At 53.9% G+C, this 15,419-nt stretch overlaps 4 protein-coding genes across 4 annotated transcripts; all 4 read right to left on the reverse strand.

The window, feature by feature from the left end:
* Window positions 1-2,178: 2,178 nt before the first annotated feature.
* CONPUDRAFT_166279 (uncharacterized protein) lies at window positions 2,179-5,635 on the reverse strand. Its single transcript, XM_007771729.1, has 6 exons — window positions 4,144-5,635; window positions 3,814-3,984; window positions 3,567-3,658; window positions 3,320-3,467; window positions 3,039-3,219; window positions 2,179-2,891 (listed from the first exon to the last, which is right to left on the reverse strand). Exons 1-6 carry the CDS (start codon window positions 5,541-5,543, stop codon window positions 2,304-2,306), a joined length of 2,580 nt encoding a protein of 859 aa, XP_007769919.1. The 5' UTR covers window positions 5,544-5,635; the 3' UTR covers window positions 2,179-2,303.
* A 422-nt stretch (window positions 5,636-6,057) lies between these two features.
* Window positions 6,058-7,651, reverse strand: CONPUDRAFT_90905 (uncharacterized protein; the record flags this gene model as incomplete). Its single annotated transcript, XM_007771730.1, has 9 exons — window positions 6,058-6,147; window positions 6,222-6,499; window positions 6,551-6,638; window positions 6,695-6,754; window positions 6,808-6,915; window positions 6,976-7,058; window positions 7,133-7,330; window positions 7,412-7,466; window positions 7,616-7,651. 9 exons carry the CDS (start codon window positions 7,649-7,651, stop codon window positions 6,058-6,060), a joined length of 996 nt encoding a protein of 331 aa, XP_007769920.1.
* Window positions 7,652-9,118: 1,467 nt separating this feature from the next.
* CONPUDRAFT_58830 (alpha beta-hydrolase) lies at window positions 9,119-10,198 on the reverse strand (the record flags this gene model as incomplete). Its single annotated transcript, XM_007771601.1, has 4 exons — window positions 9,119-9,675; window positions 9,738-9,748; window positions 9,813-9,949; window positions 10,016-10,198. 4 exons carry the CDS (start codon window positions 10,196-10,198, stop codon window positions 9,119-9,121), a joined length of 888 nt encoding a protein of 295 aa, XP_007769791.1.
* Window positions 10,199-11,489: 1,291 nt separating this feature from the next.
* Window positions 11,490-12,616, reverse strand: CONPUDRAFT_58142 (uncharacterized protein; the record flags this gene model as incomplete). The annotated part of the gene is made up of 5 exons (XM_007771545.1): window positions 11,490-11,998; window positions 12,074-12,148; window positions 12,219-12,310; window positions 12,367-12,407; window positions 12,476-12,616. 5 exons carry the CDS (start codon window positions 12,614-12,616, stop codon window positions 11,490-11,492), a joined length of 858 nt encoding a protein of 285 aa, XP_007769735.1.
* Between the last annotated feature and the right edge of the window lie 2,803 nt (window positions 12,617-15,419).

Consider the following 15,419-nt stretch of genomic DNA (forward strand, 5'->3'; position numbering starts at 1 on the left):
CTACTGAAATCCGCGAGACCTCCGCTGCGTTCCCGCTTCATTAAATTGCAGGCTGGTTGCAAGGCACCAAAATCGGAAATGGCTGCAATCGAACTATTAAATTTGTGACATACGACCGGCCATGAGGATGCTTCCCGCGTTGCTGTGAGCTGTCGCAAGAGCCTGAGTGGAGTTATTGTGAGTCTCGTAGTGCAAGCGGGTCTGGAGAAGTGTTTTCGCTATCCCCGGATGCCCATGCTTGATTCGAGAACATGGTAAGCGCCAGACCGAGTCTAACAGGGTCTGCGGTGGTTATGGACCACTCATTTGAAGAGTGTCAGCTGTAGTAGACCCAAGAATCATATTCGTCAGTCGTGGAGGAGAGTAGAACCTATCTGATCCTTCCTGCACCGTCGTGGCCAACAGATGTCAGGCACACAAGACACGCCTCCGCTGCTCTCCGGCATTTAGACGGCAAGGGGTAGGGAACACGTTATTTTAGTACATCAATATCTAGTTACGCAAGGACACAGGAAGCGCAACGGTTCCAGGTCAAGGAGTAACTAACAATCTGTAAATGTTTGTTCGTAAAGAAGCTTGTGTTGACGATGACAGCGGGCAAGTGCGTGTGAAATCCAGAACGCAAGCCAAAACTTATACGTGTTCAGAAAGGTACTCCTTAATTGTGAATGGGGAGATCTGTCAATGGCCAAGCTGGACACAACTATAAGATTACATGCCAGCTTTTCAAACGATTTAATCAACATTATTTTTGTTGGACGTCTTACATGCTTTTAGGGTATATACTAAATACGGCATTTCAAGCTTATCGGAAATTGGGATTGCTCTTTTTTTCGAACCCTTTCAGCGCAAGTCAAGTGTGTGTGATGGCTTATCGGAGTCAAAGGCACATGAGCTGACAACACGTCAGAACCAAGGCATACTAGCTTCACCAATATGACTCAGGCGTTAATAACAACACACCTCTGCTCGCAACCAGCTCATTGATTTGCGTAAATGTGTATGCGATATTATTGGACATACCAACACAGGAAATTAGTGCGCAGAGACGCATTTCATACGGTATAACATAGGGAATATGTACTAAAAGAATCGTAAATAGCAGTTAACAGCGACAAAATTGACAGGGTGAACACGAAGCATAATGGTTGGGGGAGGCATGGCGGCTGGACAATATTCGACACGAATTCAGCGCTCAACATTGGCTACGAACTACATTATAAGCATGCTGATGGGGAGAACGGCGCACAGACGTTATCATGAGGAGTAGGGTTAGATGCAGGAGGAGACCAGCGGATGGCGATTTAATGCGGGGACAGGCCTCCTTTTATACAGGAAAACCCAGGGGCTTCACGTACACGTACAGAGGGTTCTTGTCTTAGGATTAGGAAAGGAGCTTTCGACAGATTAAATGCAGAGCCGGATTAGGATGGCTGGCAAACATCAATCAAGGGGTAGTGGCATTTAACAGGAAACCAAAGGAGGGCCTAGATGACTTGAAGTCGGGGTCTGCTGACGAAAAGCAGGCATGCGCAGCAGCGGTATAGCACAGGAGACTGTAAAGTGAATAAGACGCCAAGAAAGCTTTCTAAGTGGCCTACTGTTTTATTACACATCAATTCATCGTGAGGGGCCTCAGTGTTACGCATAGGAGCATTCAAAGCGGGTGGATCAAGCGGCCCTCCAGTCCAACGCGAAAGCCAAACAGAAACAAACGAATAACGGTAAGAAGGTTAACTATACGGGAAATCTATGATGAGCAACAGCGAACACGGCGTGCTGAGGTTGGATTTCTGTTTGATTCCGAAATGCACTCAACTAGCCACTCAGTCCACGCTGGACTATAGAGAGAAGTGAAGGATTGAAGTGACGGGATCATAGAGGCTAATCTATATTCTGACAAGCACAAATCTCGTAGGCAAGTACAGCGGAGGTACCAAGTGCGATACTTCAGACATAATACAGGCAACCAGACTACCCGGTCCATCGTGGTGACAACTGTGAGATTCAAGCTCACGACCAGAAAGGGCATGATAGTGAATTTCATAGTTGCCAAGATGGAGCGGGTACTCCTGCAGACGACAATAATAACGACACCACCTTGGATAATAGGGATGTCGTCGATGAGTGACTACTAACACGAGCGAAGCCATTGTGTACCAATGATGCTACCCAGGCCGGCCCTAAACCACAGCATCGTGCCCTCCTCAAGGCCTCGCTCCAAACCTCCATACACCCACACGAAGCAAAAAAAAACACGCATAGTAAACATTCATCACTCTCCCATATGTCCTACTCTACACCTACTCCCGAACGACGCCAACAGTCACCTCGACCTCCACCCCGCTCGCAAAACCAAGCGCGAGCGCCCCGACGCTGCCGAGCGCAAACACCTTGCGGACGCGCTCGCTCGCCCACCGCGTGAGCGCGAGCACGTCCGCGTCCCCAAGCTCCTTCTTGACATGCGGCGCGAGCGTGATAACCAGGCTCGGCGCTTGCGTTTGCGTCCGGCTGTGGCCGTTCTGACTGGAAACCGGGGAGTGCGAGTTGAGGATGCTGCTGCCGTTGGCTCCATGGTCGTGCTCGTGCTCGTGAGGGTCGCCGTTTAGAAGGAAATATGAGTCGGACGAGTATGAGTGCGTGAGCGAAGGTATCCGCGAGTGTCCATGCGAATGGCCGTGCCCGTGCCCGTGCTCATGGCCATGGTCGTGATCGTGGTGGTGGTGGTCATGGTGCTCGTGCCCGACATTGCTGTCCTTCTTCGAGCGCATCCCAGTCCCAGGATGGAGCTTGCTATCTGACACAGAGATCTCAACTGGAGCCTGCCCTGGTGCAGCGAGCTGCCATATGTGTGGCGAAGGAAGATGCATAACGTGTTCGTGGTGCTCAATCTACAGGGTAATGAATCAAAATGTAGTCAGCGCCTGCGTTCCCATTTTTGCCACGGAGTATCCAGAGAAAAGCGCTCGTCGCAAAGGAGTTGCGTCTTTCCGTGTTCCAAACTGAAACTGCAGATCGAAGTCGAAGTACCAACTCACCTCCCTAACCACCCTCCAAAAGCTGTCCAAGCGCCCCACATCCCGTCCCTTAATCCGCGCAGGCGGCGGCGACGTCTGGAGGAGCACCGCGCCGAGCACGACACTCGCATGGTACGCGACGTTGAACGTGACAAAGGTCTCCACGCCCGCGAGCACTAGATCCAGGATGAAGTGGTGGTGACTAAAGGTGAAACCGTGGCGCAGGCAGCGGGTATCAAGAAGAGAGATAGAACATTATGTTAGTTATCACGCTTCGAACGCCACGGCAAGCAGAGACGGACCTGTCCAAGAACAGGCTTCCGAGGAGGAGCGCGCTGCAGAATGCAATCGGCGGCAACGCGTACGGGTTCGTGAGCGTCCGCAGGAGGGCCGACTTTGGAGGTGTTCTTGAATCAGAGCGGAGGGACAGGGGAATACGCCAGTTGGTCACTAGCGCGTATATTGTAAGCACCATGTTTTCACAATAACAATACGAGCAATGAACGAGCGAGGAACTCGTCTGCCGTCCGATAAGGGAATATGGCTTACCTCCCGCCAAACTCTCGTGGTGCCCAAACATCAACGAAGTGGAGAGTAAAGTGACAAGCGTCACAAGAAGTTGCAACACGGGGAATGGCACACTGAAAAGAACGAGTTAAGCCTTGAATCGAGCCGATATTAATGTAATACAACAATTGCATCAACGAAAGAAGTAAAGCAGTTATTCGTCCCCACAGATTTCAGCTCTGCCAAAGAGAAGGCGAAGAGCCAAAAGCGGACTAGATCGCAAACTCACCCAAAGTCCGGACTCTCGTCTCCGTGATGGTGGTGGTGGCCCTCTGGTGCGCTCCCGCTATCTCCGGCGGATAGCAACACGTGCTCAACGGTCTCCTTGCACACATAGACGCTCGCGAACATGAGATAGCAGCACTGCGTGAACGCGAGCAGCGTCGGGAGCCGGGCGGAGCTGTCGATACACAAGTGAGTGAGTATCAAGCAGGTAAGCGGGAGGGTAGGTGAGCAGAAAGGCAGGTAGATAATCAAAGTATTATGGTAGGGAAGTGCAGGAGGGCAAGGTAGAGGGTGTGCAAGGACGAAGGAATGAGTGGAATGGAGAGAAACTCACGCATAGCTCCGGCTAACCCTCATCCCCCTCTTGACGAGCGGGGGAATGCCCACTCCAAATGCATCAAAGACAACCCAATACCCGAGCCCCGTGCACGAGAGCGACCCAAGCTGCTGCCCGCGCGCCCACAGAAGACCGCCGAGCACGAATTGTCCGACAGCAGCGAATGCCGCGGCGTTGCCCGACTGCGATACAGCGCTTACACTAGCACCATGATTAGGTGAAGGGCTGGGCGTCGCGCGCGGCAGCGGCGGTTCGATGCCCGAAGATGAATTGGACGTGGAAAGGAACGACGTGTTGGATATAGGCGTCCACGGCGATACCGGGGTCGGCGTCGGCGTCGTGCGCAGGTCTTCTGGCACTTTTTCTGACAACGACCCGTTCGTGGACGATGAAGGGGTCCCTGTCGACCCGGGCTCGAGGAAGGAAAAGAAGTTGTGCGAGAGCGAGTGCTTGTGATGGTGTCCGCGTCGCTTGGCTGCCGTTGACGCTGGAGAGGACGCGCCGAGAGCTGGACTTCCGCCATTCTCGTTCGGCACTGTCGGACTACCCTTTCCAAACGTGAACGTCGGCGCGAGCTGTGCCTTGACCGGCGCATGCTCGTGCGCATGCGTATGCCCGTTCTGCGCACCGACAATAGGCTCGGAATGCGATGTTGGAATCAACAGCTCAGGCGGCGGCGGCGCGGGTGCCTCCACGTCTGGCAGTTTCTCGTCCTCGTTGATTGTTGCATGCGGGCGCGGGAAGAAGACGGAGAGGTTGCGCGAGTGCAGGCGCGAGTGCCGCCGCCCGTGTCCCCCACCCCCTGGAACTGCTGGCAAGGGCTGGCCCTGGGCGAGCGGCGAGAGGTCTGGGGTGATGGAGTTGGGGCTACGGTCTACTCGAGGGAAGGAGAACATGGGGACGGGTGTGGAGGCTTGAGATTGAGGTTGCGCATGCGGTGTGAGAGGGGGTACGGGTGGGCGGTCGAAGGAGGTAGCGAGCGGGGAGGAAATGGAGGGTATGTATGGGCCAGAGACAGAACGGGCGCGGCTGTGGGCGTTCAGGAAAGGTGGTCGCAAGTTCTGAGGAGCCCCGAACGACTGGCCGCGTGGAGAGGTTGGCTGGCCTGGCGTCGAGTAGACAGAGTTGAGGCTGAGACTGGGTGAGCGGGCGTGATGGGACGACGTGGAGGTGTGGGAGGAGCTAGACGAGAAGGACGCGGCCGAAGACGTGCTCGACAACGAGCTGGTCGACGTCGAGGACTGCATGCTGTCACTTGCAGCCACGCCTGGACTTGAGTGTATGCGGTTCCTAGGTGGTGGTGCTGCGAGGATCTTTGGTACAGGAGGAGGCTCGCTGATCATTTGAGTTGCATTTTCCATATCTTCGTCGTCTTTACTTGATTTTCTGTGGTGCATTGTGGCATAAGCTTGCTAACTAAAGAAAGAGAGTGACAATGAAAGCAGACTATTAGAAGATTAAGGTGCAATGAAGGAAAGGAACGACTTGGGAACAGCCAGGCCATGTCTCGATGCTCTCCGCCCGACCGCACACCACCCGCTACTCCTACCGAGATCACGTGCATTTTGTTTTCGGTTCGGGACCGCGCTAGTCTTGCCGCCGGCCCGACTCGATGAAAAGGTTGGCCTTCTCTGTGTACGAGGTTGCTCGCTATGACCATTCATATCAGAAGTACGTACGTAGGAGAAAGGTCAACAAGACTAGAGAATCAATAGAAATAAGAATAATTTCGCTCCACTACTACAAGGCTAACAACTGATGTACACAGAAACAGTGTACAAAAATATCGCAAATCGACGGGCGACGTCCTATCCGAACTTCGCGACGTATTCTATATACAATCAACGTCTCATTCCCATTATAGTGAGGTCGAACGGCAAGAATAAATGAAAGAAGGTAAATATCATATCGTCAGAAGGTAGATTGGAAGGTAGGCGTCTTTGGAATGTCATCGCTGTCAGGTTCAAGAACGGGCTTAGTCGAGCTCAGCGACCGGTGCGACTGCCCACGCAGAGAAAGAAACCCACATCGTCAGCTCCGTTTATTCTGTATTAACAAAGAAATGCCACACTCACATCTCGCGCAGGCAGATGAACCATCGTAAAGTTCTGAAAGTGCTGTGACGGCCGACCGGGCGAAAACTCGTTCACCGTCGTCCGCACCGGCATCGACGACGTCGGCCCATTCGAGCTCAGGTGGCTCTTGGTCCCCTCCGAGCCGCTTGTCCTGCGGTTATTGAGGATCACGAGCAACGAGTTGCTATAAATCTTGGAGAGCATCACCGCCGGCAGGGCGTAGTAGATATCCGATTTGTAGGCGTTGAACAGGATCAGCACGGTGATCGCGCATGCGGCTTTTCGAGAACGTGAGCGAGAGATATGTCATGTGCGACTCGTGTGCTTACCTGAGGCCATTCCGGTCTCGACGGTCAGCATGATGATCTTGTTGATGACCGAGTTCATGTTCTGGAACCCCGTGCGGCGGGTCGACAGCTTCACAAGCCAAGTCAGCCGGTGAATCAGACGTTGCTGAGCCATCCGCGACTCACAATCCAGGTCATGGCGGAGAAGATCGCGACATCGCAAACGACACTAAGTACGAGCCACACCTACAATGTCGTGAGGAAAGTGTGGAGTTTTATGTGCGTGATATGCGACATACCATCACTGGGGCGAGATCGTTCGTGGTGTTGCTCCCAACGTCTTTCGAGTTGGCGGTCACAACGATGAGACCAGCCGCGATGGCAGCCGCACCCTGCGTCACGGATAGCTATGTATGCCCAAATATATCTATGAGGATAATACTCGGCAGACCAGAAGTAAAACGCACCAAAGCGATAAAACCGGCAAGCACACGAATTTGGCTCAGGATGTATATCCGGTACGCATAGAACAGCTGCGTCATCATGCTGACTACATCGGCCACATATCCTCGTCAGCCCTTATCTCGTGCAAACGCAGAAAGAAGAGGGAGAGAAGTGACTCACTGATGCCAACACACACAGGCATCGTAAGCCACGTATAGTACGCTTCCGCGACGGCCGCCGGGTTGCCGAACGCGAGTACGAGCTGGTGATACGAGTCGCGCGTTGCGATACAAATCTGGACCGTCTCGATCAAGAATGAGCCATATACGAGCGTCTTGATCGTCAAGCCGTCTTTGAACCCCTGGGTGTGGTACGAGTCTGCGAGGGCGCGAGCAGACGGTTAGTGTGTTTGCTTTCTACGAGATAAAATGGGAGGCGGGATGAATGAGGGATACGCACAAACTTGCATCGTGAAAATGCCGTAGAGCCACCAGTTTAGCTGGTAGCCGAAGTTCTGCAGGAGAACGAAAGTCAGTGCTTTGCGAGAAAAGAAGGAATGCGGTGTGCGCTGGGACCCACATAGGTAGACAGGCTGCTCATCCGTCCCTGATCAGCACACACCACAAGTGCGGTCGAAAGAGGTACTCACGCATGATATATGACAGGTGGGTATGTTGGAAGAGCTGTAGGCGCCGACATCTTGCAATACAGGTGGGATCGAGCAAACGAAGGAGTGAGCGAGGAAGGAAGAGGAGGAAGAAAGATGTAAAGACAGGCAGAGGACAGCGGGAGCAGAGACCCTCGAGTGCGCGAGCTCCACACCCCACACCACCTTTAACCGCCTCTGTTGACGTGATGATACAGTATGCAGAAGAACCCAACAGCCGCTCGCCGAAATTCTCCTTCAAGCGGCTTCCGCTGGGTGAGATCGAGCGGGAGCACTACCCGGATTCGGTGCGGACTCGAATCGCACGTCCCATCGCCTGTCAAAGTTAACCATGGCACATGGAGTGATCATGATCGACACGTCGCCATTCGCAGGGATGCCGCACGTCGGCTCACCGCCTCAAAGGCTCAAACCGCCGGAGAGCCGGAAAAGCAAAGACGCTGGCTGAAGCTGCTGATATGGTTCAGTGATCAGTAATTGATGTATGATCGGGAGGGTCGTTCGGTGGTATTGTGAACATGTTTGCGACCTTTGCGTTTCGACTAAGTTTCAGAGACTCGCTGGTGCAGGCGAGCCTTCCATGTAGCGTTGACACTCTGCGCGTCCGTCGGAGCCGCGAATTAATATTGGAGAGTGCTTGAAGGGACAATTGGTCCTCAGAGAAAAGGTAAAGCAACGCCAGCTTATCAAGAGCGCATACAGTCAAGCATCGAGACTTCTGCACATGTGATAGATCAGAAGAAGCCGATAGCAAGGGAATAGGCTAATCTAAACGCAAAATCTCGCCAGTGATATTCCGGTGATGATGAACCCATGCCAGTCCGATGTCAAACGCTGGTGATCGGACAATGATATCCATCATGTGGGACGGGCTCCATGCTGGACACTTGCCACCTTCCAAGGAAGTACGTACGTTACCTGCTCACGATAACTTGGCAATGAAGCTTGAGGACTGGAAAGAACGAAACGTGCTGCTCACAGGGATACGTTGAGCTCTGCAAGATTGTAGCGATGGCATCGTCTCGAGTCTCGACGCAGTTGGATGCAGAGTTCAACGGGAGGGAAAGCGTCTCGGCTCACCCGTCGATCGTGGGAGTAAGTATCGTCAGCTCGGCACAGCCACTGCTTATCCTGGCAAACCTTAGCTTGACCCACCAACCCATCTGAGACATATGCCAGCGCCGCAATTTGCGACATATGTAGCGACTAATCTCAATCAGAAACTTTAACCTTGACCCTGGATGGCGACCTCCTACACGGAACAGTAACCGACGCCGGATGGTCAGCTTGCTCGCATAAATCTTGGACCATGTGCGGGTTCGACTTGGCCGCGGCCCGTCGGAAGAAGAAAAGAGAGAACACGAAAGTCCCTGGTATAAATATCTACACAACACATGTGTCCCAATGACAGAAAGTACGGGTTTAAGGGTTCAGCTGTGAACGACACCGACACGAGGAGGGTGCGCAAACATATCATCAGCTCTCCGCTGCAAACCATTTTAATGATGCCCACCACGACGGTGCTTATTCACCTGTTTCACAAACGTCGTCAACAGCTGCACATATGCCGACTGGTTGTCTATATGCGCCGCGTGCCCCGCGTTCTGGATCGTCGCCGTGGTCAGGTTCGTGAAGTACGGCTGGAGCGCGTTGATCGCGCTCTGCGTCACCACCTGCTGGTCGTTCGACGCCGCGACGATCATCGTCGGCAACCCGGCCTGTCCGGCCGCGAGCAGCGGGCCGCCGTCCTGCGGGCGCGACGTCGCGCTCGAGCACTCGAAGGGGCCCATCGAGAGGCCCATGCCGTTCCACTCGAAGCGCTCCTCCCACGGGATCGCATCGGGGTTGATGAACAACGCGTTGCCGAACGCGACGCGCGTCGAGAGCGAGGTAGTGACGTCGGTGTCGGATGTGAGCGGCCCGAGGAAGCTCTGGAGTAACGCCGAGGCGCAAGCCTCGATGAGCGTCTCGTTGATGTATGGGAGCGGGGCGACGTAGAAGATGCCCGCGAGCGGGTTCGGGTTGATGTTTGCGATAATGTCGGCGGCGGCGGTGGCTATAAGAAGATGAGTCATCGATTCATTCGGATGCATCGTGCGCTGGACAACGAGAGCGTACCTCCAAGACTCCTGTGTTCGTTACGAACGGTGATCAGCACTGAGCCATTGATTTTGTCGATAAGTAGACGCTTACCATCCAACTAAAACAGGGTTCTTGACACCGAATGCAGAGGCTACCGCCTGATAGTCGGCAGCGAACAGCGCCGACGCATATCCGTCTGAACTCGTCGGCTTCCCGCTTCGTCCCTCTCCGCGGACATCGTAGCGGACCTGTTACCACAGACCCGTTGAGCATCGTTATCGCGGGCCAGCACTATTCTTCAGTGGACCACTTACCATATAGACCGAGCTCAGCAGGGTTGGGTCCAAAAACAGGTTATCCCACACCGCACCAGAAAGCATGAATCCATGTACGAACACCACGGCAGGCTTCGAGCTGTCCCCGACCGCCTCCGCGTAGATGGTAAGGCCGTCCGACGACTGGACCTGCTTCGTGACGAATGAGGACGCTGTGGCCATATACGCCATGGCCAGCGTGGCCAGTGTCTTCATAGCGAAACGCATCCTAATTCCTATTCTTCCTGTTGGATGTCTGAGAGAGGTGAACTTGCCCTGCAAGTGCTAGGTATAAGGTAGGTTCGAGATCAACAAAGGAGAGTGTGGATGCAGTGACTAAATGGTGGTGCGCAGCGTCTGGCAGGTACCTCAGACAGCAATGGGACCGGTGGTTATGTACACAAACGCACACGAAATGGCGGTTGGGTAATAATGCACTAGGTCCGATTGCAACCTGCTGATGAATGCCTGGTGCCTCGCGTATCCTAGCTATCCTGGGACGCTTTCGGTGATGCTGGGTGCCACTAGGGTGATACTGCACGCAAGCAGATCGGCCCAACGCCTCCCACAGCATCCCTCCCAGTAGCGCTCCAGCGATACCACATCCCCGTGACACGTCAGGAACGCGTGTTGTGCCTCTTGCGCATCAAACGATGTCAACACTATGACACCGCAGGCGCTCGCAGCGCTGCTGAATTGGCGTCAAGTTCGCCCTCGGATTTGATAGATGGCGCGTTCTACCGTAGTTACGTAAAGATTTGTTGATGGCAGCGGTCCTGATGGATGATGACGAAGGCGCATTCGTGCTAATCTATCCCGATAAGCAATTCTCCGGGCTCCAGAGGTCAATAATAGCAATGGTCCCGGTACCATCTTCGTGGAGGTCGGACAAAGGCCGGGCCGCCGCCGCCGCCTCGTCCGCTCGCACAGGAAAAGCCAGGAAGGGAGGCACAACCGCCTGATAAGTAGGTGGGATCTTCGGGTGATGATGTGATGGATCTGCTCTGAAACGTGTGGCGAAGACCGGTGCGGTTGATGAAACGCGGGGCGTTCCGACTCCGAGCCTCATAATTTATTCCGCCCAGGTCCAGGTCCGGCTGCAGATCGTGGCGCATGCCAGTGTGCCATAGTACTTGCTGTCCACACTATACACTTGTCGTTTCCATCTCTTTTCCGCACTCGGGACCTCGGGAGTCGGGACTACGGGCACTGCGGACTGGATGGGTGGCATCGAGAGCTAGTATTCGAGAAGTCCGTATACAAAACCAAGACCAATAAACAGATCCATCCGTAGAGTACAACAGAAAAAGCACAGATCCTCTATCTTCTACATACAACAACAGTGGCACCCAGCGCTACCATGCGCTGTTGACGGTGCCACCGCCTTCGTCGCGGTATCAGCTGGTATCATATCAGCCGCGCACAGTCGGCAGAATAAGTTACAGAGATGCGATCGAACAAGGCCACGACAGTGTTACAGGCGTGTGATACTCCACTCGAGGAACATCAGCTCGCCGTCGAGGCTGCCGTACGGGCGGAGCACCGCGTCGGTCCTGACCGTGCCCTTCTCGAACACCTGCCCGTTCCAGAGCTCGTCCCAGCTCTCGGGCGAGTGGCAGAAGTACTCGAACTCGGTCGACCACGTCCGCGTCGCGCGCTTGCCCTTGACGTGGTGCCCGCCCTGCGCGCCGCAGATCACAGACCCGGGCTCGGCCGACAGAAGCACGGCGAGCTGTTTCGCGAGCTCGAGCTGTTTGTCCTCCTCGAACAGGTGGAAGAGCTTCGACGCGTGCAGGACCGAGACCTGCCCGCGCAGGTCGTTGAGCGTCTTGGCGTCTTTGAGGTTCGCGATGCGTTCCACGGGCTCGGTCGCGGGCGCGGATGGCGCGAGGTGGGCAGGGTCGAACACGTCTGCTTGCAGCATGTGCGCGGGGAACGTCTCGGGCGTCGTCCCAAACATCTCGTGGCCGAGCTCCAGGAACTCTATTTTCGGGTCGGGTCGTAAGAGAGGATTACTCGTTAGTAACAGCGGCATGGCGGATGATTGAAAATGCGCACCTCCTTTGAGATCGGAGAGAACCACGTTCTCTACGGGGAAGCCATCTGCAACCGCTTTCCGCGCGTCTCCACCAACTGCGAAACCAGAAGTAAAAGGTTAGTTCGTTCCAACCGGACTTGAGGCGTGAGGGGGCGGTACACGCACAGCAGCATGCCAAGTCCATCAGGATAGCGTTAGGTTTCGTCCGTGCGATCTCCAAAACATGAGGGTATACGTCCAGTCGTGACATGTCGAGACTAGCGTTTTCACGGTCAGAAGACGTACGATAACACATCCGACGAACAATACTCACTGGGTGAAAGTGAAAATACGGATGCACGGGTATGGTACAATCTAAAAACAGAACGAAGAGTGGTCAGCTATCCGATGACACGTCAGACATTATGCAGGTGGAGACGAACGCTATAAGCCTTCTCCCGCACGGTCAGAATGTGCTTCTTCAGCTCCTCGTCGTCCTCGATGCCCGTCGACAGCTTGAAGAACGCGGCCGCGTCGGGCGAGATATGGTACAGGGTGTCGTCCAGCGGAGGTATGCTCGTCATGCCGACCTTGTCGTCCCACTTGTACTGGAGGGTGAGGTCCTCGCTCGGCGACTTGATGTGGACATTTTTCTCCTTGCGGCCGTGTGAAGACATCTTCCTGGACGTGAAGAAGGCGATTGCGCGCTGGAGGATGGCCATGTTGGAGGATGAGGAGGGGAGGAAGAGTAAGCAAAGGTAATCGAGAAACGGACAAGGAAGAGAAGGAGAAGGGGAGGTTGGGTATCGACGAGGAGGACACAAGGGGACGCGCTTAAGAGGGAAACACAAACGCTGTGACACAGCGCGCGATCATGAAAGAGAACCTCACCGCGAGGGACGGATGGGATTGGCGAATACAGTAGATAGGCGCTGTGCTTCGTACAAGTTCCCTTACCTCGGAAAGGCGATGAAGACCCAGGAAAGCGAACTGGAGTGTGAGAGCGGCGAAGCGAATCAATGATGATGCGATGTGGCCAACCTCCACGAGCGCAAGGTTTTAAGGGGGCCGAGAGGTCCCGCGCACCCCGAGACCAGCTCGCTCGCCAGCTGAACGCATTGATCTGCAATATTCTGAAATGTTGGAAACGATGATTAAGGTCGCATCGTCTTGCCCCGAGATGTCTGCCCATCATATCTGGACGCGAGAGCGTGATGGTTCATTAGCGCGGATAAACGTATGTACATATGCTTACACCTCTGAAAGATGGTACGAGGTTCCTGTCGGAGTTGACGGGTGTCAGCTGGCAGCAAGCCGAGATCAATTCGATCATGTCAGACGGCGCGAGTAGGCGATCTTCAAAGGCAGAAGCGTGAAGTGTGGTGATATGAAACGCAGGGCGCGCGAACTCTCTCCAGCGGCATTTCTGTTTTTGCACGTTCATCATGGCACATGGGTTAGGCGGCGAAGTGAACGGAGTGGTCCCTCGAATGTGGTTGGGTAGCGAAATGGAAGGTCCTACGGTAGAGGCTCGGTCTCTTCGCCCTGGCTGTTCTTCGAATAACATAGCCGAAGAGACAGTTTCGACCCGGGGCATTGGCGAAACCCAAAAAGTGCAACGTCAGCAGGTCGCGCATGTGCACATTGCACTTGGCTAGAACAGCCAGCACCATCATCATCATCAGAGTCCATCAGAGAGCGAATTTGTGGGTCATAACCTGTGATTTCTGGTGATGATGGAAAACTGTGCGGAGGGGCTTATGGAAGACGCGGGCGATTCAGAGCCCTCGTACTAAGCCTTATCGGCCCCGCGTTGGCTGCGGGCTCGGGTGCGTCCATCAGACGTGCAAGGCATGGCAGCAGAAGCACCTAGGACAGATGAGAGGGAGAAATGGAGATGGAGAATATGTTGAAGCCGAAAAAGCTTTTTGGGGTGCTGACTTCTGGTTGAACACCTCGAGGCTGGCGTCGTTGTGGGCATCGCTAAATCCCGGCCATCGTTGGGCCATCGCCACGGGGCTCCCGGCTTTTTCCGCTCGATGCCGTCGGACCGTTCGGAAATACTGTAGCTACACGACCTTAAGTTCAACAGAAATTTACGTGACGTGTGACGAAAACCAAGTTCAGACAAGACAGTGGTTCAAAGGTCTGGCGAACGCGTGACCTTGAACTTAAGGTGGTTTACCTGACCAGCGTGACACTATGGAATATTTGGTCTTCAACTACGCAAAACTTGGACTTGAGGTGGAGCCATGGAATCAGCCATTAGATTCAAGTTAGCCCCGTTTGTGAAATTGTCACTCCAGCCCAAGCTTTCGAAGTAGCCATTAATATTCTCCGCCTTAATCAACAATATCAATGTCAATTCCATCGCCAAATGCTGCCGTCTATTGTCGGTTGACTACCACTCGAGTACTCAAGTATTCAAATATTCAGGCCTCAGGGCTTCCGTGGTGTGCCCGGTAATTTGCCACCATTAATAAACGGCGGGATAAATGACCCAGCCTTGGGGAGTGAACAGCCCTATTGTACCGCTTTCTTTTACCAGACTCATTGAACGACTCGGACTCGGCAATGTATCCAGAAAAGCACAAAAATCACATACCCAGAGCACAGACGTTCCACGCAAGCACATAAGAGTCGCTTCCGGGCTATGAGATGCCCATGACACATTGGTCAATCACTTACAAGTATAATGTATTGATAAATCAGACTTAAACTTGCATTATTATTTTTGTCACGCATCGAGGTTCCAAGACCCCTGTGATGAGTGACAAACCGTGTCGTAAGTTCACAAGACCAGCCAGGTGTGATGCGTGACGAACTTAAGGTCGTGTAGCTACAGTAGTCTACCTCATTGATGATCTGCATGACATGACAGAGGCGATCTTGCAAGCAAAATTGTCCGTGACAGAGCGCGATAACAAGCTCACCATATGTACATATCCTAATCCAAGGCAGCGTTCGTCGGGAGATGTATTGATAATAGGAGGGCAGCCCCGACGACCGAGCAGCGACCGAGAGTCTTTGCGACCGCGGGGCTGTCTGGTTGTCGATGCATTCACCGTTCGCTTCGGTTCCTGGCCCCGAAAAGCATACAGCCCTGGCTCTATTCATTTACATATAATTATCAAGCCTCGGGCTTCCAAGGTCGACGTCTCTCACGATGAACTCTTGCGCCCACCAGCACCCGCGAGGTCGTCGCAGAACTCTTCTACGGCCATCACCGGTGGCCGTCTCCTTACTCACGACTTTCCTGATCCAGTGCACAGTCCATTCGCTTATGCACCTTCTCTGACGCTTCCACCCCTGGTAAACACAGAAGGGGCCCGGAGATCGAGCAACTTCATCTTCATCTTAAAGCCTGAATTCGAAGTCGACCGCAGG

This window comes from Coniophora puteana (genome assembly GCF_000271625.1).
Source record: "Coniophora puteana RWD-64-598 SS2 unplaced genomic scaffold CONPUscaffold_8, whole genome shotgun sequence".
NCBI lineage: Eukaryota > Fungi > Basidiomycota > Agaricomycetes > Boletales > Coniophoraceae > Coniophora > Coniophora puteana.